General features: G+C 45.4%; 1 protein-coding gene across 1 annotated transcript in view; it reads left to right on the top strand.

Moving 5' to 3' along the window:
- LOC144826582 (cholesterol side-chain cleavage enzyme, mitochondrial-like) overlaps nt 1–24,851 on the top strand; it is a 204,445-nt gene that overhangs the window by 107,162 nt on the left and 72,432 nt on the right. The window contains exon 3 of the mRNA XM_078685070.1: nt 15,729–15,928. Within this exon, the coding sequence (XP_078541196.1) occupies nt 15,729–15,928 (200 nt within the window). The remainder of the gene's footprint in view (nt 1–15,728; nt 15,929–24,851) is intronic.

The raw sequence follows: 24,851 nt of genomic DNA, 5'->3' as shown, positions 1-24,851 counted from the left end.
CCGGTGGGGGTACCAGCACCTATTTTTGGGGACCGCCCTTACTTTGCCCATCAGATATTTACTGAAGGCAAGTGAAGGAAAAACACACAGGCGCATATTTACAAGCCCCTTGCGTCATCTTTACGACACCGTTGAGTCACTTCTGTGATGCTGAAGCTTCGTAAACCATGTGCCACTATGCGACAGATTTACAACGTGACGCATCTAGTGAGATGCATCACGTTGTAAAGTCCTTCGCTACATTATAACTTCGTCAGGTATAATGTATGCAGTGTGGGCGTTCCGTCGCAAGGAAGCCCTGTAAAAGTGACGCAGTCAAATCTACAAGATTTTACTGAGTCACGTTTACGTCCATGCTGCATCAAAACGTACGCCTGCTCGAAGCAAGCGTAAGGAGTGACGCAGCATTGCAAGTCTAGGATGCCCCTGAGCAGTGCTGGAGTTTCGTCACGCTTGGGACACGACTCCAGCACTGCGTCACCTATACGCTGACAGATGCGTCACGCATCTGTCTCTCCTTGTGCCACGGTGCGCAGCATTATAAATGCGGCGCATCCATGGTGGCTCAAGGTGTTCCTAACCTCACGCAAAATAACTGGCGCATACCTGCTCATCTGCATGGATGCGGCAGTTATTCTAAATCTGCCCCACAGATCGGAAAGGTGGAGAAAGAGAAAACGGCAAGGGGAGAGAGACAGGAACCTGCAAGAGCGAGGAAAGTGGCAGGGAGTGTCTGTAGTGGATTAAAGACAACCATCCTTGGTATTTGCAGCGCACAGACATTTGGGGGCTTATTTAAAATCCCCTTGCACCGCCATGTGTCACTTCTAATATGGGCAAAAGTGACCTACGGGCAGCCAAGGGGCTTGTAAATTAGCCTCTCAGTTCACCGGTTTCCGGCACTCTTTCTTTCACAAATTAAGCACTAGATCAGCAGACTACATCAACCCAACCAAACTAAAGATAGTCTAATCCTAGTGAAACACAACCTCAGCCAGAACCAATGAAATTAAAGCTCAATTTCTGCCAATACAAACCAACTATGACAAAATGCAAAGAACCTGAACCCAGTTTAACTGACTCAAAACAATACATACCAACATAAACCCAATACAAGCAAAACACAGTTGAAATGAACCTTCTGCCACCCAAAAACAAATTAGCGCAACCCAATGTAAATTAACACACCCAATCTATATTCAGAGTAACCTGTATAGGCTGATCTGATTTTAGCCAGCTTCACCTCATACTGCAAGAGAGAATGAGGCGAAGAAGTCCCTGACTGCCTCATGCCTACCCAAAGTTGAATGAATGTTAACTACTCCTGCGGGATCACGTACTTCGTGGTTCCATGAGCTCCCCTGTCCTCAGTCTTGTAGCACAGCGAGTAAAACATCTGCAGACCAGGATGGATGACTCCATGCATCTATCTACCAATCCTCCGCCATTTTGAAATTCAGGCAATTTCTCATTATCTCTGATCTTTCCTAAAAGAAAACCCCTCACTCAAGAGTTTACAGTGTTTGATCTTTGTGCAATTGATTGGCCTTTTGCATGATGCCATTTACATATATGTCGTTTCCGCCGCTCTCTGCTGCTGCTCTCTGCTGAGGCCGGCGCTGGTGTTCTCCGCTGTGACCGCTGTGACCTTGGCTGGTGCTCTTTGATTTGGTCGCCTGTACTCCTGAAGCAGCCGAGCACCCGGGCCCCTGTTCTCCAGTGCTGAGCCGCACTGTAGCCGCCTGTGTCCGTGCCGCCGCTGTGCAGCCACACAGAAAAGCTCCCTGTGCTGCCTGTTCTGCCGCCTAAGCCTGAGTCTCTGCTGTGAGCGGCCGCGGTGTACGTAGTGAAGACGAGGTGGGCAGGGCAGGTGAACCGAGGCGAAGCAAGGTGAAGCGAGGTGAGGCAAGTTATTGGGGTGAGGGGATGTGCGGTAGGAAGAGGCCAAGGCGGGAGTGTGAGACTCGTGAGCAGCCTGAGGTGTGCTTGTGGACTATAGCACAGCCTCCGCTGCCAGCTGCCTTTATTGGCCCCACTGCTAACACTGACCAATTCCGCAGCCAGCGGACAATTTAAGTGCAGCGGTTCCTGCCTCCAAAAACGCCTAAACAAAATGGCCAAAATCTCCCAAACTGCCCCCACTGCTATTACTATTGCCATTAAGACCATTGCAGTGAGGGGACCCAGCGAAAGGCAGCGAAGCACCATAACTCTGTCGCCACCATAACCCAACTGGAGCAACCGAGGAGAGGACCTGGTTGGACGAGATCAGCCACAAAAGCGTGAGATGTGGTGAGGGGCTCAGTCAGTCTTTCGTATAGTATTTTGACACACAAAGAACTAAAGAAATCCTCCTAGGCAGCCGTTTACAATAAAGTATCAACACTCATAGTGGAGAAGTGTGGCTCAATGGTTAGAGCGGCAGACCCTGATGCAGAGGTCTAGCCCGGGACCAGGGTTCAATTCCCCGCCACGGACCTGATAATTCTCGCCTCGGTGCCTATTCTAATCACAGAGTCCCACTCTGCAACTCTGGGCAATAGCTTGCTTAATCTCCACAACGCCCCCCACGACGCTAAGGATGCCTGGCCTTCACCCTGGGGGTGCCCAGGAGTGGACGCCTCACAGGGAAAGCCAGGACGGGTTCCACAGCGGTATTCGTACAAGCGCCTTGAGACCCTTGCGGGTGAGTAGTGCGCTATACAAGTATCAATTTACATTTACATTTACATTTACATACCCAGGCGCGGGGAAGCTGGGCGTAGCTATCAACTAACAACAGAGTTCAGCCCTCTGAGTCCCCCTCACTCCCATATCTACATTACAATTCCCACCCATACTTGCCTGTGTGTACAAGGGATACAGACAGATCATCTACCGCCGTATGGCATATAAAAAACTGAGATCACGAACAATTTTTATGAAAAGACTAGGAACTGAACAAGCCATAAGAAGGAGCGCCGGAAAGATGGTCTGTCCTCAAAACACGGAATCGTTCTCCGGAATAACCAAATATTTTTCAAAACAAAACATAAAGGAGCAGAAGCAAACACAAAGCAATCAAGTAAAAGAAGTAATAAAAGAAGAAAAGAAACGGGTGGTCACTAACATTACAGGGCGAGAAGAAATCTCAAACAATAAAAGCTTGGAAGAGTTAAATAACAACATTTCAAACATAGAAACAGCAAAATCAGAAGCTCATCAAAATCAGAAAACTTTGGAATTTGACATTATTTGCCCTGACATAAGCTTAAAAGACTTGGTTTTTAGCATGGGTCCACAAAAGGAGAAATCAAAAATTCACAATAGCACCCCACTAAAACAATTTGACCCGGAAGATTCTCTATCGCATACGCCAGATTTTCTATTTTCAGAATCTATTGATCCGTCTAATGAAAATATATAGGTGGCCAAAGACCTAGTCACACTTCAAAGAATTCTGGAATCAGTACTCTCCCACCTAGGGAACATCTTGGAAAACTCCGACCAGAGGTTGGACACCCAAATAGGAATGCTAAAATATCCAGTAGAAAAAAAAAAGGAGGAAACAACAACTTAAATTACTATTATCTGGAGAAAAATAAGAAGAACAAACAGAGGAAAAACTCTCCACATCAAAAGCTTTCCTACCAACTGTTGTAGACTTTTCGTCTACGGTTGACACTGCAACTCAAACAGGTCGGAGCAAACAAAAAGTAAAAGAGGAAAAAACATATATAAACAAACTTCTTCTTTCAGAAAACTCTTTAAGGATCCAAAAGAGACCAAAACCGAACTACCAAGCACAGCATATTACCCAATCTTTAATAAACAAAAGTCGAAAATCTCATCAAAAGGGATTACTACGACCAAACAAAAAATAACAGAAACCTCATCAAATACGACCTCAGTCTCCCCTGTTCTATAAACAACAGTAAAAAAAGAGGAGATCAAACAAAAACAGTTGGAAGCAAGCAAAGAAAGGGGTAACAAGAAGGTTTGCAAAACAGAAGGTCCGAAAAACAAGATTTCCAGAAACGCTACCACTCAACCTTACGTCCACAGGAAAAAAAGAAGGTAAAGAAACCAATTTTACTACCAAAGAAAGAGAACCGACTTTGACCTATAAGAAGCAAAGGGCAAACTCTACTCTTCTAAATCCCACCACCCCAAGTTTTGTTCCAACAAAGACTGAAAGAGAAACACGGACACAAAAGGAAATGCAACAACTAGTTCTATCGACCAGGAAGAAGTCTATTAAACTGCAGAAAAACCTAACATGCAGCGTGGAAATCACAGACCTATTTCCCTCGGGTGAAGACCCACTAAATAGAGAAAGAATAATAAATCTCCTTCAAAGGATACAACCATTACAGTCATTAGCAAGAAATTAAATAAAACTAGTATCTTTTCCAGAAAGAACGAAAACCACGACAGCTGTCGTAGAATTTTGGTCTCCAGTAATTCCGGCTATTATACTAAAAGAAAATGAGACCCTTTACAAATGCGGATTCGATGTGGCCCCAGCAAAAAGGACAAAAAGAAAACCAGAAGAAAGCCTCTCAATTGGAAATCAGCACATATACATAAATCAAAACTGCAATAATAACTTGTTAAATCTTTATAAAGAAGACATATCAGTCTCAATTACAAATGGTGTAAGGAGAAGCTAGACCAAAAATTCTCCAAAGAAGGAAAATATAGCAACTGTAAATACATGGGCATGTATTGCAGAGAACCTTAACAGCAAAAATCAGGGACAGGAAAACAAGCGTCCATTTTAGCAACTGTATGACCATCTCTTCCTGGAACTTTGCAGGGAAAACCCAGGAAAAACTAGCAATAATTATGCAAGATCGTCTAGGGATGGTGGCTTTACAAGAAACCTGGGCAACCATAACCTTTGACCATCTGACTATTTCGTAAACGACATTCCAGCCGAACCGGCTGCCCATGGGCACGCAGAAGGAGGGATAGCAATTCTTTTATCTGAAGAATACTATTGGGATCAAGAAATCATCCCAATGTACTCTAAGAATATTCAATGCATTAAGATCAAAGTTGGGACAGATCTGAGCAAAAGCTCGAACAAAATGCTAATTTTTAATGTCTATATTCCTCCGGGAGCTAAAATGGACGCATCAGCGTTAAACATTCTTGAGGATATCGAAAAGGTGGTAGAAGATCAGGAATTCCTGTTAATTTTCCCTACAGGTGACTTTAATGGGCAAATATCTAACGACCTATTGGAAAAATGGGAGTCAGGAGAAAAAGAAGAGGCTCTGGCAATACCTATCCCACAATTTCCTCTAGGAAGCAAAGCTGATAAGAGAGGGAAAATTATACTATCTACACTTCCTATCCTGAATGGAGTAATATTAAATGGCACCACAGAAGGAGACATCCCGGCTTCCTATACAAGAAAGGGTAGCCATAACGCCTCAATTCTCGATTACATGATTTGCAATATAGGCTTATTTGGATCAGCCCTACAACTAAACATCAAGTTTGATATAGGAAGTGATCATGCAATCTTACACTTAACAACAGGTTTAAGCCTGAAACCAACATCTCCAGTGCACATCATGGAATTGCAAAGTACAGCACTGGTAAACCCAGTTCAAGGTCGGGTAACATGGAATCCTAGAACTTTCGATAAAACCATGCAAATAATGGAGAAGTTAAACCCATTAAAAACTGTTCACTCAGCAAATCCAATAAAAAACGTTGAGGCTGTGGTTAATAAACTGGTACAACTGCTGCAGGAAAATTCAAATCAACGAACGACAAAAACGCAAAACAATAAAAGACGGAATCCTGATATTAGGGCAACGGAATTAAACAAACTAATAAGAGCACAATTCTTGCAATTCTCTGATACAAGAAAACTGGAAATCAATAAACTAAAAAATTGCCACAGAAGAGAAAAAGAAAAAAAACAAAAAATGATACAGGACAAAAAATGGTTGGACCTCCAGTTAGCAGCAAAACAAAATGACAAATGTGCCTACTGGAACATAATAGCGTTAGAAGCGGGTACAAAAAAATCACTAAAAGCAAATCCAGTTCCACCTTCAGAATGGGAAACATATATAACCAACTTCTACAAAATAAATCAAAAGCCTGAAAGCGAGACTCTAATGCAACACAAGAGAGAACAGGAAAAAATTACATACAAAGAGGCCCCATCGCCTCTCCAAATAGAATATTACATAAAAAGGGCAAGATCGTCGGCTGCAATGGGTCCTGACCAAATTCCTATTAGGGCCCTAAAAAACAACCCTAAAGAGTGGAGCAAGACCCTAGCACGCCTTCTCTGCCATATATTTAGAACAGGGGAAATTCCAAAGTCCTGAAAGTGGAGCATTGTAATTCCAATCAACAAGAAGGGCTCCAGACTGCTCCCCTGCAACTACGGGCAGATAGCTCTCCTGGACGCAACTGGGAAGATATTCGCGGCAGCTGTCTTAGATCATCTAAAAGAGTGGGCATTTTCAACTGCCTCCATTCCGCTTAACCAAGCTGGGTTTAGATCTAAACACTCGGTTATAGACAATATCGCAGTACTGCAAGCAATAATGGAAAAATATGTGATCAATAAGTCGCAGGTAGTGTATGCAGTGTTTGTCGACTTCACAAATGCATTCGATAGGGTAGACAGAGACAAGCTTTTGGAAAAAAACTTCAAAAAATGGGAATTCCACAAAATCTTCTCCATCTAATAATATCACTGTACTCTAATACATGGTGTCAAGTCCAAATGGGGAGGGAGAAGGGTCTTACCTGCCCAATATCTACACCTAACGGCCTGCGTCAAGGGTGCCTCCTAGCTCCCTTACTGTTTTCTCTACACCTCAGTGACCTGCCGGAAAGACTTAATCAGGTTAATAACTTCCCACCTAAAATTGCAGCTTTTAAAATCCATTGTATGATGTATGCAGACAATGTAGTAATCTTAGATCTGACTCCATTTGGTCTCCAAAGAAATCTGCAGGCACTCACCAAATATACAGAAGAAAACTATCTAATACCAAAAATCGTCCCATTTACAGGAATGAAGAGTTATGTCCAATACAACTGGTCACTAGGGGGAAAACCACTGGAAATTGTCAAAGAATATATATATCTTGGGAGAATTTTCACTCAATCTTTGCACAATCTGCCCCACTTGCAAAATATGGGCCGAAAAGCCGATGTCCACTTAGGGGCTCTCCAACGACTTTATTCCTCCACTGGCCAAAGACACTTCTCTTCTCTTCTACAGGTATATAGCTCAAAGATTCCCTCCGTACTATCATACGCAATTGAATATATTCCAATAAATGAATGGAAACAAATTGACATGAAAGAAGGGAAAACCCTTCGGAAATTAACCAGGATGTCGCAAGCTGTGCCGGTCCAAGCTCTTCGGCTAGAATTATCACTAGTCAGCTCCATTGCTAGAGGGATCACAAACATAATAAGATGGGCATGTAATTTGGTTCATGCGGATCAAGGGACTTTAAGATCCTTGCTAAAAACGGAGACATTTGAGCAAGAATCACCGAAGTATGTGTATTGCAAAAATCTATCTATTGCTTTTAAATTATCAAATGTTACTTTTGGCATGTTAAAATATTGGGCACCAGCACATCTGAAACTTTTTTTAAAACACCTAACACCAAGGTAAAGTATGGACCTTGACATCCAACATTGTTCTGAACTATCAACGTACAAACAATATGCGGAAACTATAGTTTTTAAGAAAATGCAACAGTATATCTTTTTTAATCTAAATCACGACTCAGGCGAAGTATTATATTACTCCGTCTTGGGATACTGCCTTTGAAATCATACACTTTTAACTGGTTCCCAAAAGAAAGAGGGCCTAACCTCTGTGACTATGTAAAGGTGGGGTGCAAGATTTAGAACATGTTTTATTTGCTTGCCTAAATAAGACTGTAGTAGCAGCTAGGAAGAGATTTGTAATACCAATCAGAACAAAATATAAAATTAACTCTGTTCAAAACTTGATTTCCCTCTGCAAGGTACCACCTAACGAATTTGTGTGTATCAATATGTACACTTTTTTAAAATCATTTTTAAATTATATTAGAATGACAATTATATTAGCAAAACTGTAATTTTAATCATCAAATATGTGTTGTTCTCAAATGAGAACTAAATCAAATAAATAAATAAACTAAAAACTAAAAAAACATATATGTCTAAAACGCTTGTGTTTCTATATGCTTTAGGAATATCCACGTGAAAATATTCCTGTTAATATTCAATATATTGATGTTGAGATTATTTTAAATCTGTACTTCATTTCAAAATGGATCACATTGTTTCTACTGTTTTTGTTGTGGTCCTATGGAGGCTTATTTCTTCATAAATTCACAGACTGGTTCCAATATTCTGCTAATCTTCCATCTTTTGATCACTACGACTAACATTTAACTACAATGGTAGGTCTAAATTATTCCAAAATGAATTAAAACAGTTTGCACCACCTCCGCCAGCCTCGCAGTGACTGGCCAGACAACACCCCTGGGAAACTGCTCATGCCAACCTGTTAGGTGCCACTTCGGTGGAAACAAGCATTACTACTACCAGTCTGCCATACTATGGTGGCATGGCCGACAGGCGAGAATTTTTTTTTAAAGACAAATATCCCAGCATGACTCATCTTTGGAAAAAAACTATTGCACTGGGTAAAGTGCGTATGGTATTTTTTTTTGTTTTTTCCTGTTTTGTTCTGTCATGATGTACGCATCTAAGCTGGACAGGAAAACAAACAGTTAATATGGCATCAGACTGCTCACTGTAATTAGGGTGGGCATTCAGATGTAAATTCTGCTTTTGAGGGCCTCACTATGAGGGGTTTCCCAATGGCAGAGATGGTGGCTGCTCTGCTCTCAGGAATACCAGTACCACCATCTCCTGCATTGTAAAGACCAGGAGTCAATGGCTGAGTGGGCAGGGAATCTGCTTGTTTTTGGCAGATGTGTGGTGCTGGACAGCTTTAAACAAGACCTTTGTCGATGCTTTTGCAGCTCTCAGATCCATTCTCCAGGCAGAGGTAGATCTGAATACCATTCATATTCATCTGACATTTAAGTTGATGTTGTGCAATAGTATAGGTAAAAGTCCCCTTGGGAAGTACATCACCACATAAGCATACAACATTCAATCTTACAACAGCAAGAGCTGGTCTCCCATACGTTATATTGATCCAGGCATCATTACTACTACAGTATAAAGAGAGTCAGAATGCGTTACAGCATCCACGTGGCATAAAAGGATTTCCAAGTAATATATTGTCTAAAAAACATTTTGACTGAAGCTAACTTGACTGACAACTATAATGTGTAAGGAGGAAAAAGTTCTCCTACATAACTTCTTTAGCCTGGTGAAGACTAGGTCCAGTGGCGAAGGATTGAAGTAGCATCATCTCTAGAAGGGATGGCTATCCATGATTAGGACTAGAAACAAGCATTTACAATGCAATGGTTTCGCCTTTGGAAAATATTGAGCTATTGGCATTGTAAATGACAAAATTTGTATTTATGTGTTGGTTTTGAAAACAGATAAATAAATGGCATTGTCATTTACAATGCCAATGGCTTAATCTCTTGCAAATGCAAGACCTATTGCATTTGCAATGCACTAGGTCGCATATTTACGTGAGTATGAGCTATTGACATTGCAAATAACAATGCGTTTTATTTATGTTTCAAAAACAAAAACATAAATAAAAGGTGGCACATACATATATATAAATGCATACACATATATATATATATATATATATATATATATATATATATATATATATATATATATATATATATATATATGTGCATATGTGTGCGCGTAGAAGTAGTGAGGTAGAGTAGTAGAGAGTGAGTAGTAGAGAGTATTAGAGTAGTACAAAGTGAGTAGAGAGTAGTAGAGAGTGAGTAGTAGAGGGTGAGTAGTAGATAGAGAGTGGATAGTAGAGAGTAGTAGAGTGAGTAGTAAAGAGAACTAGAGTAGTTGAGTGGGTAGAGAGTAGTAGAGAGTGAGTAGAGAGTAGTAGAGAGTGAGTAGCATTGTAGTAGAGGGTGAGTAGTAGAGTGAGTAGTAGAGTGAGTAGTAGAGTAGTAGTGATTAGAGAGTGGATAGACAGATTGAAAGCGTGGATGGATGAGTGAAAGAGTGAATGGATGGAGGGATGAGTGAAAGAGTAAATGGATGAATGGATGACTGGGTGGCTGAGCAGAAGGCTGAGTGAAAGGATGGATGGATGGGTGAGTGCAAGGGGTATGAATACTGCAGACTTTAGAAAAAGGACAAGTTCTTCCTATAATTATTATTATCAAGAAGTCTTCGTAGATGCAGCATCTCCTTGCAACCCAGTGGCAGCTTAGTAAAGTGCACTATCTTGTTTTTTTTTAAGGTGGGAGTTGATGAAATTAGATAATTAAGATGCTAAGAGCTAGAAACCTTAAAACGCCTAGGTGGATATCTGGGTCAGTCACTAACAGTTCTGGCAGTCTCCCTGGATTTACCGCACTGTGTGATCCTGGGGAAACTGATTCATCCTTCTCCATCTTGTTTCCTTTCTCTGAAAAACTGGTCAACTTGAGAACCCTTTGAAACTGGCTTAATGTCACTGCTTAGCGATATACAGTTGGGCATCTCCATCTGAAAAGAACAACCCCCATCACCCAGGGAGGCCCTTATCAGTTGTGATTTTAGCATCAAATAAAACAGACTTTTTCTGACATATGCCCGAACAATCCACATGCTGTAAAAGCCACTTTAGAAAACAAGACGGAGAGAGCGAGGGCGAGCTAGCCCTGGAAACGCCTTCTCTCCCTTCTGTTTGTTTCATGTTTGCAGAGGAAGTTGTGGGGGAAGGGAGACCTGCTGGAGGGGCATGGATATGAGAACGACTAGTTCCACCAGTCACCGAGGGAGCTTGGCCACTTTCGAAAACAAGTGATGGGGGCAAAGAGCAACAGAGTGAGAGGGAAAGACGACAGCAATAAGCAACAATGTAGGATCGATGGTGGGGCAACCAGCAATGAAGAAAAAAACAATAATGGCGGGGAGCAACCAAAACAAGCTTGTACTGTGGCGATAAAAGTTAGGCGCAGCCACCATGCTGAAAAATGAAGCACGGTGGCCGTGAAGCGAGCGCTGTGCTGATTAAATAAAAGGCTCACGGCCTCGAAAATAAATGAATTAAACAAACACATTTTATGCTTATAAAAGACAAGCACAATACACTTAAAAACGCATACACACGCTACCTTCTCTTGGAGAACAAAAAAAGTGTTTTAAAACGGTCCCAAGCACACGCTCACATTAAACCTATGCCTTTAAGCTGCCATGAGCAGGAAACAAAGAACTAGAACTGGGTTTGGATCTGGCCACCCTTTTGCAAGGGTCTGAAAGAACAAGTATTCCACATGACCTCATAGGAGGCAAAGCTATGGATAAAGCCTCGTGCAGAATTGTTTAATTACGGCGTGAACACAATAAACCAAGTTCACGCTGTATATACACAAGCACTTGCTGTTTACAGGGCCTCAACTTTGACACTGAGATATTTATGTCACTCACTGGCAGCGTTCTAGGGTAATATGCACACCTGTCTGATGGCCGCCAAAGTGTTCTCAGGCGCATCGTGAGCTCCTCCGCGGTGAGCGATCACAGACACCATTCCCTGGGGCTTCAGCACCAGCTGCGCACGAGACTTGGGCACAGGAGGGAACCTAAAGGTTACCAGTAGGAAGTAGAGAACGCCGGTAATCACGGAGGAATTGAAGAGGTCGCGACTGAGCAACAACAGCAGCAAGAAAATTGAGGTGAATGAGGCCAACAACCCCTCGTGCCAAAGCATGGTGCCCACTTGGAAGCAGAGAAGGGGCTGAGGGATGGCCCGCGGGAGGGGGCCCGGGGAGTTTCACAGGTGAGAGGACGCTGCGTGCGTGAGTGCGTGCGCGCGCTGCTACGTCAAACAGCACAATGGCATAATCGACAGAGAGAGTAGACTAAAGATTTGCTGCCACTCCCAATGGCCAAACCAATAAGAATTAACCTATGATTAGACGGACGCAGCGACCATTTTGAATTGGTCACTTTCAAAGGCTTATGGGCGCTCTACAGGTTTTCCTACATTGAACATTGAACCTTCTAATTGTCAGAACCTTACATTGAACCTTCTAATTGTCAGACGTTCTAATTGTTTATTATTATTCAAAATGACACACCTTTGTGAATTTAAAGAAAATTGAGGCATTTAAAACAAAATGCATAGATTTTACTTATTTGTTGAAACTTTTGTCCAGTAATGAATGTCTTGAGGAAGATCGAGAGTCACAGCTTACGTACTCCGAGAAACTCTGAGAAACGGTAACATTTTTCTTTTGCTCATAGAAGATAGGCAGATGCGTTTCAAACTTGGTATTTAAAGCTCTATGTGACGGCTATAATTTTGTTTTCGAAAACGTAGTGGCCATCTTGGAATGAGAAACCTTTGCTTCTTTAAAACATTAATATATTAGGAATTTAAGACAAGTCAGGTCCGGGCCGGCAGCCAATCACAGCGCGGCGCGGGGAATGACATCACGGGGGTGTCCTGGCCGGCAGATTCGGGGGCGTGTTTTTAGTGCTCTCCCCTTCCCATTGGCTGGAAGGTAAAATTCCAGCCAATGGGAAGAGGAGAGGGCGGGACTTAAAAAACACACGGAAACGCCCCCGAATCACGTTTTCACGGGGAAAGCGTGATTGACAGCCAATCACTTCCAATGGCTAGCCTCCATTTATGGAGCTAGCCAATGGAAGACAGAGGCGGGACCAAAGCCCCATATGTAGGACATAAGATTTCGCCCTGGGTGGAGCACTGCTTACGCAGTGCTACGGCCAGGGCGAAACCTAAAAATGGTTAGGGTTCTGCCCACCTCACCCTCCCGTACCTGAGCAGGAGACATCCAAAGATGAAAAAGTAGAAACAAATGGTACTGAAGGGATCAATCCACTTTTAATTATCAAACAAGATTTGCGAATTATACGCAGCGTAAATATATATTAATTCATATACACATATATGATCGAACAGCCAGAGAGGCACAATGTAAACAAATAACACAGTCTATATACAACACATCACATGTACATTATATACAAATACACAAAACACTTACAATACCAAAAACACTTCTCTGTACCCTTGAGACAAAAAAATATATATATACACCAATTTACATATGTACCTCCTCTTAATTTGGGGTGGAGTACACAACAAAATGTTAGTCCCTAAAACAAAGCACCAGGGGGTTGACTTATCAACCTAGCCTACATTTGTGTTGGTGCACCTAGGAAAAAATCAAATCTTCCTTAAATTTTTACAGGGGACTCCGTTCAAAGCATAAGGTGTCGACGCAGTCGCGGTTGCGTTTCAGCCAGATGATATAGGCTTCATCAGGACATGGGTACTATTCTTCACGGCCCTGGCTAAACCGCGGGCTGGTATCGCTGGCTCCCCCACAACCACCCAAATGGGTGGGGTAGGAACCACCGTCTTGGGTCTCTTCCCGTAGACTCTTTATATCTTCACAGTGTCCGCCCAGATAGAGAAAAATATCTGAAGTGGCTCAAGTCTCGCAGTCTTCCTTCAACATCCAAACAAGGTCGGCGGCACGTAACCTCAGTGCTTGCTGCAACGCCTCTCCAGCCAAACCACCAGAGAATCAGGGGCGGCTGACCCTATGATTAGGGTCCATTCCTGATTGATCGGAATCTTCAAAAGAAGGAGTCTTGTTTGAACACTAGTAGTAAAACAAAGGTCCCAAATAGGAACCCTGCATGTTCCTTTTTTTCGGTTTCAATTATTTTTGTTTGTGGGCGAATCCATAAGTTATCATGAAGAAGGTGGTAAAAATCATAAGATCCACCGAAACGCGTAAATGAAGTTAAAAAAACACAGAATCTGTAAACATTTCTGATATGACCTATGATAATTTCTAGATCAAGTATCATCCATAATGTTGAAACGGATCAGTAATACTGAATGGATCCTAGGTTTTGTCTTTTTGTGTTTCTCCCTGTGCTGTTTATCAATCTGTCCTTATTTTTAACTGACTGCATTCATTTATTTTTTGCCACATTGCAGAAAGAAATAATTGGTTTTAAATATAGGACTTCTGAGGAGCAGCAACTCTTTTTTAGTCTTGTAAAATGATAACATCGTTTTTTACTGGGATTTTTGTGATGGAACCATATGAGTTTTGAGTCTATGATAGTGTTTAAAAAAACAAACGAGATTTGACAATACATCTTTTTTGCCAAGTGTCTCTTCATATTGTAGTGGTACTGACGTGTGGGTCCATATAACGTAATTGAGACCAGCTTTTGCTGGTGTAAGATTGAATGTTGTACATATATATGTGACGTTCTACTGCCCAAGTAGGAATGTTACTTCTACTGTTTAATACGGTGCCTTATCCACTGGCTGCGTGGGTCTCTCTCTCTCTCTCTTATTTTGTTTGATGTTGTGCAATACCCAGTACTTGGGGCTGCATGCAAATTTTGAAAGGAAACAGCAACAGAGGGGTTTTCTGACTGACCCCACGTTAACCTTTTTTGTTAGACATTATGGTAGTAATCCTGATGTGCTGTCTGTTAGGAGATAGGAACAAATTAATGCATATTGCATTTGTTCCTCGCGTTCCTGTACATTTCTCCAGGTGGTCGAACAGGTACACAACAGTTACACACAACTGTTGAACAAATATAATTAACTTCAGAGTAATTGCACACAACCACCTACGTAACGTTGAAGCATTCTTTAAGAGCGGAGACTACGGCCTTGGCTGTGTTCGCAACATCAAGGTTCCTTTTATCCATGTGGTACATTAGGTGTGCAATTTTAAAAGGAAGTTTAAAAACACCCCCCATCAGATAAGGGTTTTCCCCCTGATCATGGTGGGGGCATTTCCCCATTGGAAAACTGTGTGGGGCCTTAGCTACTCTTTCTATGTCTGTCATTATGATACGGGAGTGTGTCCCCATATTGCCTTCATTCGTCCTTTTGTATATTTTTATGATAGTTTTTATTGTGAAGTTTTTAAACAGTTTTAACTAGCTTTTTTTTAAACTTAATTTTATTATTGTTAATAGTCAGTGATGATTTAAGTCAAGTTAAATCCAATCCATCACCTAAACCATTTTATCACTTCCAAAACACTTTAACTCAGTTAAACTCAAAATAATATTAAGGGGCTTATTTTCAAGCCCTTTGTTCCACCGGTGCGTCACTTTTAACATGGGAATAAGTGATGTACCTGTGACTTCAAACCTCCCTCTGTAGTTCACTGGCCGCAGGCTTCTGAGCAGAGCTTTGGGCTCCAGCAATATTTCTTGTACAAATAAAGCACTGGCAGACTACATCAACCCAACCAAGTTTAAGCTAGCCTAAATCAATCACTACCAAAACACTTTAGGTCAGTTTAACTCAAATTATTATTAAATGTTTTGGTAAACTTCAACGTTACCTCTGTAGTTATCAGTTCAACTTTTTTGCAGTCTGTAGACTGGTGGTGTAAAACTTGTACTTCCATGTATGTCTTCGCTTTATGTGGTGGTGACCATGACTTTGTCCCTGAGAATTGTTATGTGATTAATCTCTTTATTAATATGGCAAAGTACCTGGTAATCCTTCACAATGTTCTTATATTTGTTTGTTCTTCATGGGAATATTTCCTCATGTTTTACAGGAGTGGAGAGGACTGGAGGTCCAACCGCCTGGTGCTCAACAAAGAAGTGCTCTCCCTGAAAGTGATCGACCAGTTCTTGCCATTACTGAATGAAGTAGGCGAGGACTTTGTGAAGCGGATCCACCACCAGATTCAAAGAAGTGGGCGTGGGCGGTGGACAGCAGACCTGTCAAATGAACTCTTTCGCTTTGCTCTTGAGTGTAAGACTCATTTTAACTCGATGCTCTACTAGTAGAATGCCACTGTAGTAAACTTGAGAGCATCCTGGAGCCGAATGGAGACAAGTACACACACAGTCAACACTGTAACTGGCATTACTAGTAGTTATAATAAAGAGGGAGGATAGGATGTCTTCAAGTAGTTTATTCCCAGCACATTGTCCTAAACTGTACCGTAGGCATCCAAACCATCCTCATCATCCAACATGCCTCACATTCCTGTATGCCCCAGAGAACCAGGCAAACTCTATAAGAGACACAAACACAGAACACCAATGTCTTCTCTACTCATCCATTATTCAACATAGATATGTATCAATCATCCGGTCATCAGATGCAACGAGCAGTCTGCAAAGGTTTCAATGTACCACTAGAACTACTGTCAGATTCCCATTCTCACACGAGACATTATCCCACCACTATATGCTTCTCATGCTGCCCAAGTCCACTACGGCTCCACCATTTCTTTGTAAGGGGCCAACTGCACATGTCCACAAAGAGCCCTAGAGAGCCACAAGCAGGAGGTTAATAAGTAAACATCGGGTGAGGTAGGACTAAAGGATATCTAGAAACAATGTATCGTTGAACATTTCTAATCACTTTGTGTTAAAGAAGGGTGTGCAGGAATACTGTTAAAGAGTTTAGGAGCTCCACCTCTATCAGTAGGAAGACCCTTGCCTTTTCCATACTCCGTTTTAAAGATTGAACGCTTCCGATTCTGTAGCTATAGTGGGTTTACTGGTGAAAAGGATTTCAGAACATAACATCTATTAACGTACATACCTATCACAATGGGCCCAGTAATTCCTTTTTTTGGGCACTGTAGGAAAGTAGGATCTGCTTTCATGGTTATCCCCACTTTGTGTTGGTGTCAGTATGTTTTTTGACTAGTCTGACTGGGGTCCTACTAATCAGGACCCCAATCACTGTGCTTCCTCTCTAAATTCGACATGGTAGTACTTCTGTACCTCCGCAATTGGCTAGTAGTGTACCTTTGCAAGTCCATAGTCTATGGTACTAAGGTACCAAGGGCATAGGTACATCCGGGGGGGTTCCATGGGCTGCAGCATGTAGTATGCCGCCCATGAGAGAATACTCAAACTGTGATTACAGGCCTGCCATTGCAGCCGGTGTAAGCTGGTGCTAGCACCAGTTATGACAGATATAAGTTTTCCTCTATCTGAGGTAATTACACTTAAAACCTATAACTCACCCCTAAGGCAGGCCTTTCAATCCTGAAGTCAGGGTGCTGGGTTATAAGTATAAGGTGTCCCTGCATGAGCAGGACCCCCTTACAAATCCCGGAGTTGATTCTCCAATCTTTGTAAGTGTGGTCAGCCATTTTGATAAATATAGTGGCTATGCTTCATTACGAAATGGCTAACTGTATAGTGGCTGTGCCCAACCTGGGCATGTTTGGTATCATACATGTTGGAATCATGCCCCAACACCGTTACAGGTGTTGTAATATAATTCCTTACACCAGGGACTCCTCCGGGAAGGCCCCAGTACTCCCGATAACAGCATTCCAGAGTATGCTAGCAAGCTAGTGCTACTGCCAACCTCAGCCAGGATTCTGCACTCCTGCTGATCAGCATGGGAAGGTATAACTAAAGATTTCTTGTCGCAGGGAGGTGTGTATTTGGCTGGGGTGGGGACACTTGATAGCGCCACCAGACTGTTTTGAAGGGCACCTTTGTTGCCCTCCTTGCAAACTCTAGTTGGAACCAGTTCAGGGAACCCTTGGCTCCTGCGCTGGTGCAAAATTGGACAATAGGCATGGGAGTATCCTCCCCTCCGTCCAGCCCCTCCTCTGGGAGGGACTCCTGAGTCTTCCTAACCCCTTTCTTAGGTTATCAAAGAGTTTACCTGTGCATGGGTCTTCAGATTCATTGTGGGACAAGACTCAAACCTGAAACCACTTCACTACTTGACCATCTGGACACTTGGACTTCGGTGGACTTTGTCAAAAGACCTGTGGACATCAAGGATACCTGAAGTAATCTCCCTTGAAGTGATGTCACTCCCATGCATTTGCAGTTCCACAACAAAGCTGATTAGTCTGCTTCTCCTGACGTCCCACAGACTTTGAAAGGCTCAACAACAAAGGTGGTGGTTCTGCCACTTAAATGAGGCCTGCCGTGTCCTCTCAGCAACTTTGAGGCCAGTATCCCTTGTCAGAACCACATCAACTTGCCATTGCCAAGGCTTGTTGGCTCTGCACTTCAGGGATCATCTGGCCACAAGAAGGTTCTCGACTTACCATGTGGGACAGCTCATGAATGGCTCCTGGTCTTCCTCAGCATCACCTGGTCCTCACAGCTACAGCGACAAGGTCACTGTTGTCACTCTTGCATTTTCCGTCATCGGTAGGCATTGCTCTTCCGTGCCTCCTGGTCACCTCCTACGGACCCCTCTGCATGTATGGTCTTCTCTTCAAGAACCCACCCTTGGATTCCACCAGCCTATTGCACAGTCCTCCATTGTGGTCTACGATGGTTTCTGACACCGCTTTGCACCTATGCACCTGGCTTCCCTGGTGTAGGTATCCTGGTTCCAAGGAGTATCCACGGTTGGGGTAACTGCAGCTTTCCTATTGACTTCTATTGAGTATGCAGTCTGTGTTTCTACTTTGCACACAGCCTCCATGGGGTTCCTGGGTAATTACATTGGGTTTTTCCTTGCGTCCCCAGTTCTTCTGAGTTTCCTGGTCCAAACTTCAGTCGCAGTTTGCATAGTATATGGTTTGGTCTCCCCTGTAGACCACTCTGTATTGTGCTTACTTACCTCTTGCAATTAACCTCATCACTGCGGCGCGAATCCCGCCGCAGTGCTGAACATTCCTATCGCGGGCATGGTCATGACGGCTCCCGGCCGTCATCAGCACACGTCCACCGTGACTCATGACAGCCGGGAGCCATCATGAGCATGGAAGAGATTAAAGCATTCTTGTGTATTTCTACTGATATCTTAGGGTAGGAGATATACCAATGTGTTAGAGAGTGTTGTGTAATAAAAATACATATTTCTATAACTACACTGTGTGGTTCGTTTCCATTTAACTTACAATACATGATTAGAACTGGTAAAGCAAACTCCATAACAATCCTTCTGGACTAAGCCGCCTGAAGGCTGCTCTCCACAGCTACCACTTATAGATCTTTTGAAGGTTGTGTAAGACAACTACAACCACCATAAGGGTTGTCTGAATTAGTGTGAGGTGCTTCACTTAAATATGTATGCACCATATATTAAGCCAGCCTCCTACAGGCACAAGCTCTCATTCGAGCTCGAATTCGGAATACAGCCTTGCATCAAATAGTGGGAATTTCATCTCACAATTAGCAGCCAGGTATACCTGCTTCAGATCCTTGAAGCAAAGAGTGTTATTTGCGATTTGGCACACCCTCTAATGAGTGGAATTATGTTCAAATCATATATGATTCTTCATTTTGCATGTACAGATTCTGTACTGTCTAATTTGTGCATCCTATGTGGTTGCAAACTAGCAAATGCCCAATTTACTCCCAATTTGTGCAGCCCATTCTCAATCTTGCCCTAATGTGTTAATGAATTAAACACCAGTGTTGAGAAGCAAGAAAATGTATGAGGTAATTTTTGGGAGACTGGCCATGTAGTAGCCTGCATGTAGCATTTAGTAACAATGTAGTATAGCAATCAATCAATCAATCAATCAGCAAATTTGTAGAGCGCGCTACTCACCCGCTAGGGTCTCAAGGCGCTTGGAGGGGGGGGGAGTCGCTACTGCTCGAACAGCCAGGTCTTGAGTTGCGTTCTGAAGGAGAGATGGTCCTGGGTCATCCGAAGGTGGGTGGGGAGGGAGTTCCATGTCTTGGCCGCCAAGTAGGAGAAGGATCTTCCTCCGGCGGTGGATTTGCGGATTCGTGGGACGGAGGCGAGGGCGAGGCTGGCGGATCGGAGCTGGCGGGTGGGTGTGTAGAATGTGAGGCGGCTGTTGAGGTATTTCGGGCCCGTGTCAAGGAGAGCCTTGTGTGCGTGGGTGAGGAGTCTGAACGTGATCCTCTTGGTGACGGGGAGCCAGTGCAGGTCTTTCAGATGGGCAGAGATGTGGCTGTGGCAAGGGATGTCCAGGATGAGTCGTGCCGAAGCGTTCTGTATGCGCTGGAGTCTTTTCTGGAGTTTGGCTGTGGTTCCGCCGTAGAGGGTGTTCCCGTAGTCCATACGGCTGGTGACGAGGGCCTGGGTGACCGTCTTCCTGGTTTCGGTGGGGATCCACCGGAAGATCTTTCGGAGCATGCGCAGGGTGTTGAAGCAGGAAGACGAGACGGCGTTGACTTGCTTGGTCATCGTGAGGGAGGAGTCCAGGATGAAGCCCAGGTTGCGTGCATGGTCCGTTTGCTTGGGTGCGGTGCCCAGTGCAGGGGGCCACCAGGAGTCGTCCCAGGCGGAAGGGGATGGTCCGAGGATGAGGACTTCCGTCTTGTCTAAGTTCAGTTTCAGACGGCTGATCTTCATCCATTCCGCGACGTCTTTCATTCCTTCCTGGAGGCTGACTTTGGCGGTGGCGGGGTCGTTGGTGAGGGAGAGGATCAGCTGGGTGTCGTCGGCGTAGGAGATGATGTTAAGGTTGTGTTGGCGTGCGATGGCAGCGAGAGGGCTCAGGTAGACGTTGAAGAGGGTGGGGCTGAGTGAGGATCCTTGCGGGACGCCGCAGATGACTTCGGTGGCCGCGGATCGGAACGGGGGGAGGCGGACTCTCTGGGTTCTTCCGGCGAGGAACGAGATGATCCACTCCAGGGCCGCTCCTTGGATTCCGGTGTTGCTGAGGTGCTGGATCAGGGTGCGGTGGCATACGGTGTCAAAGGCTGCTGAGAGGTCTAGGAGGATTAGGGCAGCAGTTTCCCCGTTGTCGAGCAGGGATCTGATGTTGTCGGTAGCTGCGATGAGAGTGGTCTCGGTGCTGTGGTTTGCTCGGAAACCGGACTGTGATGGGTCGAGGGATCCGTTGGTCTTGAGGAAGGCGGAGAGTTGTCTGTTGACGGTCTTCTCGATGACTTTGGCTGGAAAGGGGAGAAGTGAGGTGGTGTCTTCGGTGCTGACAGGGGTCCAGGTGCAGAGGGTGGTGGTGGGGGGCGTTGGTTCGGTGGTTGGGTGCGTGGTCTGTGCGCCTAAGCTGTTGTGTATGTCTGCGATCTTGCGGTGGAAGAACGAGGCGAGTGAGTCGCAGAGGTCTTGCGAGGGTGTGATATCGTTGTTGCAGGCGCTGGGGTTGGAGAGCTCTTTAACGATGCTGAAGAGTTCCTTGCTGTTGTGGGTGTTGTTGTCCAGTCATTCTTTGAATGTTGTCCTTTTGGTGGTGCGGATCAGCTGGTGGTGTTTCCGGGTGGCGTTCTTGAGGGCTGTCATGTTCTCGGTTGTCTGGTCGTGGCGCCAGGCTTTCTCGAGGGTGCGGCAGGTTTTCTTGGAGTTTATGAGGTCGTTGGTGAACCACGAGGCTTTCCTGCTGCCGGATGTGCTGGGAGGGTTCTTCGGTGGTGAGAGGTCGTCGGCGCAGGAGGTGAGCCACTGTGTGAGGTTGCGGGCTGCTTCGCTGGGGTCTGTCGTGTTGGAGGGTGGGTTCTGGCTGAGGGCGGTGGTGAGCTGGTTGGCGGTGATCTTGCTCCAGTTTCTGCGGGGGACCTGCTGCGGGTGGTGGTGGGTCGTGGTTCTCCTGAAGTTGAAGTGGACGCAGCTTTGATCTGTCCAGTGTAGTCCGGAGGAGTGGCTGAAGGAGATGTGCTTGCTGGAGGAGAAGACGGGGTCAAGCGTGTGGCCGGCGTAGTGGGTGGGGGTGTTCACCAGTTGCTTGAGTCTGAGGTTGGCGAGGTTGTCCAGCAGGGCGACGGTGTTGCAGTCCTTGTTGTTCTCTAGGTGGAAGTTGAGGTCCCCTAGGAGGATGTAGTCTGATGAGGTGAGGGCGTGTGGACTGATGAAGTCTGCGATGGCTTCGCTGAATTGTATGCGTGGTCCCGGGGGTCTGTAGATGAGAGTGCCTCTGAGGGTGGTCTTGGGGTCGGTGTGTATCTGGAAGTGAAGGTGCTCGGCGGCGGTGAGGGTGTCGTCGGAGTTGGTCGTGATGCGGATGGTGTTTCTGTGGACGATGGCGATGCCTCCTCCGGTTTGGTTGACGCGGTCCCTCCGGGTGATCTTGTAGCCATCTGGGATGGCTATGGCGATGTCGGGGGCTGAGGAGGCGTTCATCCAGGTTTCTGTGAGGAAGGCGACGTCTGGTGATGTTGTGTCGAGGAGGTTCCATAGTTCGACGGCTTGCCTGTGGACGGAGCGGGTGTTGAGCAGGATGCACTTGAGGTGGTTGTTGCTGGTGCTCGGCTTGGCGGGTGCGGTGCAGGTTCTGAGGCAGGTGAATTGGCAGGCTTGGCAGGCGAAGGGTCTGTGGGTGCGTTTCGGGGTGGCTCGGTAGCAGGAGGGGTTCCGGCCGGCGTTGAGTGCGTGGAGGGTGGCGGCGTCGTAGGTCCGTCGGGTGGGCTGGCATCGTTGAGGACCAGGGTTCCTGGTGCTGGGCGCGGTCCAGGCATGGACGGGCGTAGACGGGCTTGCCTTTGGTGCGCCTTCGGCGCGCAATGGCGCACCCGCTTCACGTGGCTGCTGCGCGTACGCGGGGTCCCCGCCATTTATGGCGAAGTGGGAGGGAGGAGCAGCTGGGAGGCGGGAGCGGGGCGGCGAAGGGGGAGCGGGAGACAGGAGAGGGGGGCGGGGCCGCAGGAGAGCAGCGGCGGGGAGCAGAGGGGGGTAAAGAGCAAGAAAGCGGAGCGGGGGAGAGCGAGGGCAAGCCTGGAGGTCGGGGCAAGCCTGGAGAGCGGGGGCAAGCCTGGAGAGCAGGGGCCCTAAGGAGAGGCGGCAGCAAGAGGGCCAAGCAGGCAGCGGCAGCAGAATCCGGGCACCCTGGGGGCGTGCGGTAGTGGAGTGACCGGGTCAATGTGGGTGTCTAGGAGATTAGAGTACAGCTCATTTGCCATTAAAAAATCTAAAAAGCAACCTGACAATTATACATTTGTTGTCATCTGCTAAAATTGAGTTTTTATCCAAAATCCAAAGGTAGATTTGCAAATGTTGAGATCTACGGTACTGAGGAGAACCAATGAAATGACATGACATTTATAGAGCGCGATGGCTAGCCTAAGGCCTCCCAGCGCTACAGACAACACGGCAGAGGACTGAGCAGAAGAGTTACATACAGTTCCTGAAAAGCCATGTTTTTAAAAGCTTACGGAAGGCCAACAGTTTGGGCTCTTTCCGAAGATGAAGTGGAAGCGTGTTCCAGAGGAGAGCGGAGTGATAGGAGAAAGACCATCCGCCACATCTGGCTCTTTTTATTCTAGGAGGTAGAGTGAGAAAGGCCGCTGTTGAATGGAGGTCTCTCCTAGGTTGGTATGGGGAGATGAAGGATTGGATGACGGCAGGACCAGTATTCCGAGAGGCTTTGTGGGCCAAGCACATGGCTTTGAACTAAGTCCTTTCCTGGATCGGAAGCCAATGAAGGGATTGTAGGGCTGGCTTTGCGGACTGCTGACGGGTATCTGTAGGAGCGAGCGGGCAGCGCAATTCTGGATTATCTGGAGTTTATTGATAGTGTATTGTGGGGCTCCCAAGTATGAGATGTTTCCAAAGTCCAGGCAGGAAAGAACAAGGGCCTGGACCATGAACCTTCTAGCTTGAAAAGGGAGAAGGGGAATGATCTTGCGAAGCATCCTAAGGAATCCGAAACAGGTGGCTGAGAGTTTTGCTGCTTGAGGATTGAAGGTAAGTGAACGGTCGAGCCAGATGCCAAGGCTCTTGATCTGGTCTTTGAGGACTGGAGCCGAGACATCTGGACCAAAGCAGATCAGAGATGAAGAAGGGGGAGTTGCCTAGGAGCATAAGCTCCGTTTTGTCCCCATTGAGTTTGAGGCATGAGAGTTCCATCCATCTGGCAACCTCCTCTAGGCAGCCGCCTAGGTGCTCGATGACCTCCCGGGGTGGTTAAGAGCCACCACGAGCTGAATGTCATCTGCATAGGTGATGATTTTTATGCCCATTGGATGGACAATCTCCGCCAGGGGTTGCATATATACATTAAATAGCGTGGGGCTCAGCGAGGGGCCCTGGGGGACCCCACAACTGAGAGGCAACTGGATAGAGACTACATATCCTTCAAAGACCATAAAAGAGCCTCCACTCAGGAAGGACTGTAGCCAGATTAATGCAGTGCCTGCAACTCCTAGGTTTTTTAGTCTGAGAATTAGAGTGTTATGATTGACAGTGTTGAAGGCGGCACTGAGGTCGAGGAGGATGATATCTGCAGTCCCCCTTTGATCCAGGATCTTTCTTGCCTCCTCAGTAGCTGCCAGGAGGGTTGTCTCAGTCCCAAACTGGGGACAAAACCAGTCTGGGAGGGATGGCGTAAATCATTTGATTCCAGAAAGCTCACCATGATGGTATTTATGTGTTTTTCAAGAATTTTACTCACCCAGGGGAGGAGAGAAATGGGGCGATAGTTGGCAAAGTCATCCTGATTGAGATTGGGTTTTTTAAGCAGGGCTTTGACCATGGCACATTTCCAGGCTGGGGGAACAGTACCAGATGAAATAGAGGAATTCATGAGATCAAGGATAGCAGGACAGATGATATCTGAGGCTAGTGTGAGGATGTGGGGGGAGGCAGAGTCTCTGGGAGAGACGGATTTAAGTTTATTAATGATTGGACTCAGCGAAACAGGAATTTGAGGGGGGAATTGTTCTAGTAAGATTTGAGGCTGAGGTTGTGATTCGGGCATAGGTAGCATACTATGGTGGTTCTGTGGGATCGGAAAGGAGGTATAGATGTTTTGAATTATTGAAGATATATTGATGATTTCATCATAAGTATTACATACTTTCAACTTGGT

This window comes from Lissotriton helveticus, chromosome 3_2 (genome assembly GCF_964261635.1).
Source record: "Lissotriton helveticus chromosome 3_2, aLisHel1.1, whole genome shotgun sequence".
NCBI classification, from domain to species: Eukaryota; Metazoa; Chordata; class Amphibia; order Caudata; family Salamandridae; genus Lissotriton; species Lissotriton helveticus.
This window is presented reverse-complemented; position numbering and strand designations above follow the sequence as displayed.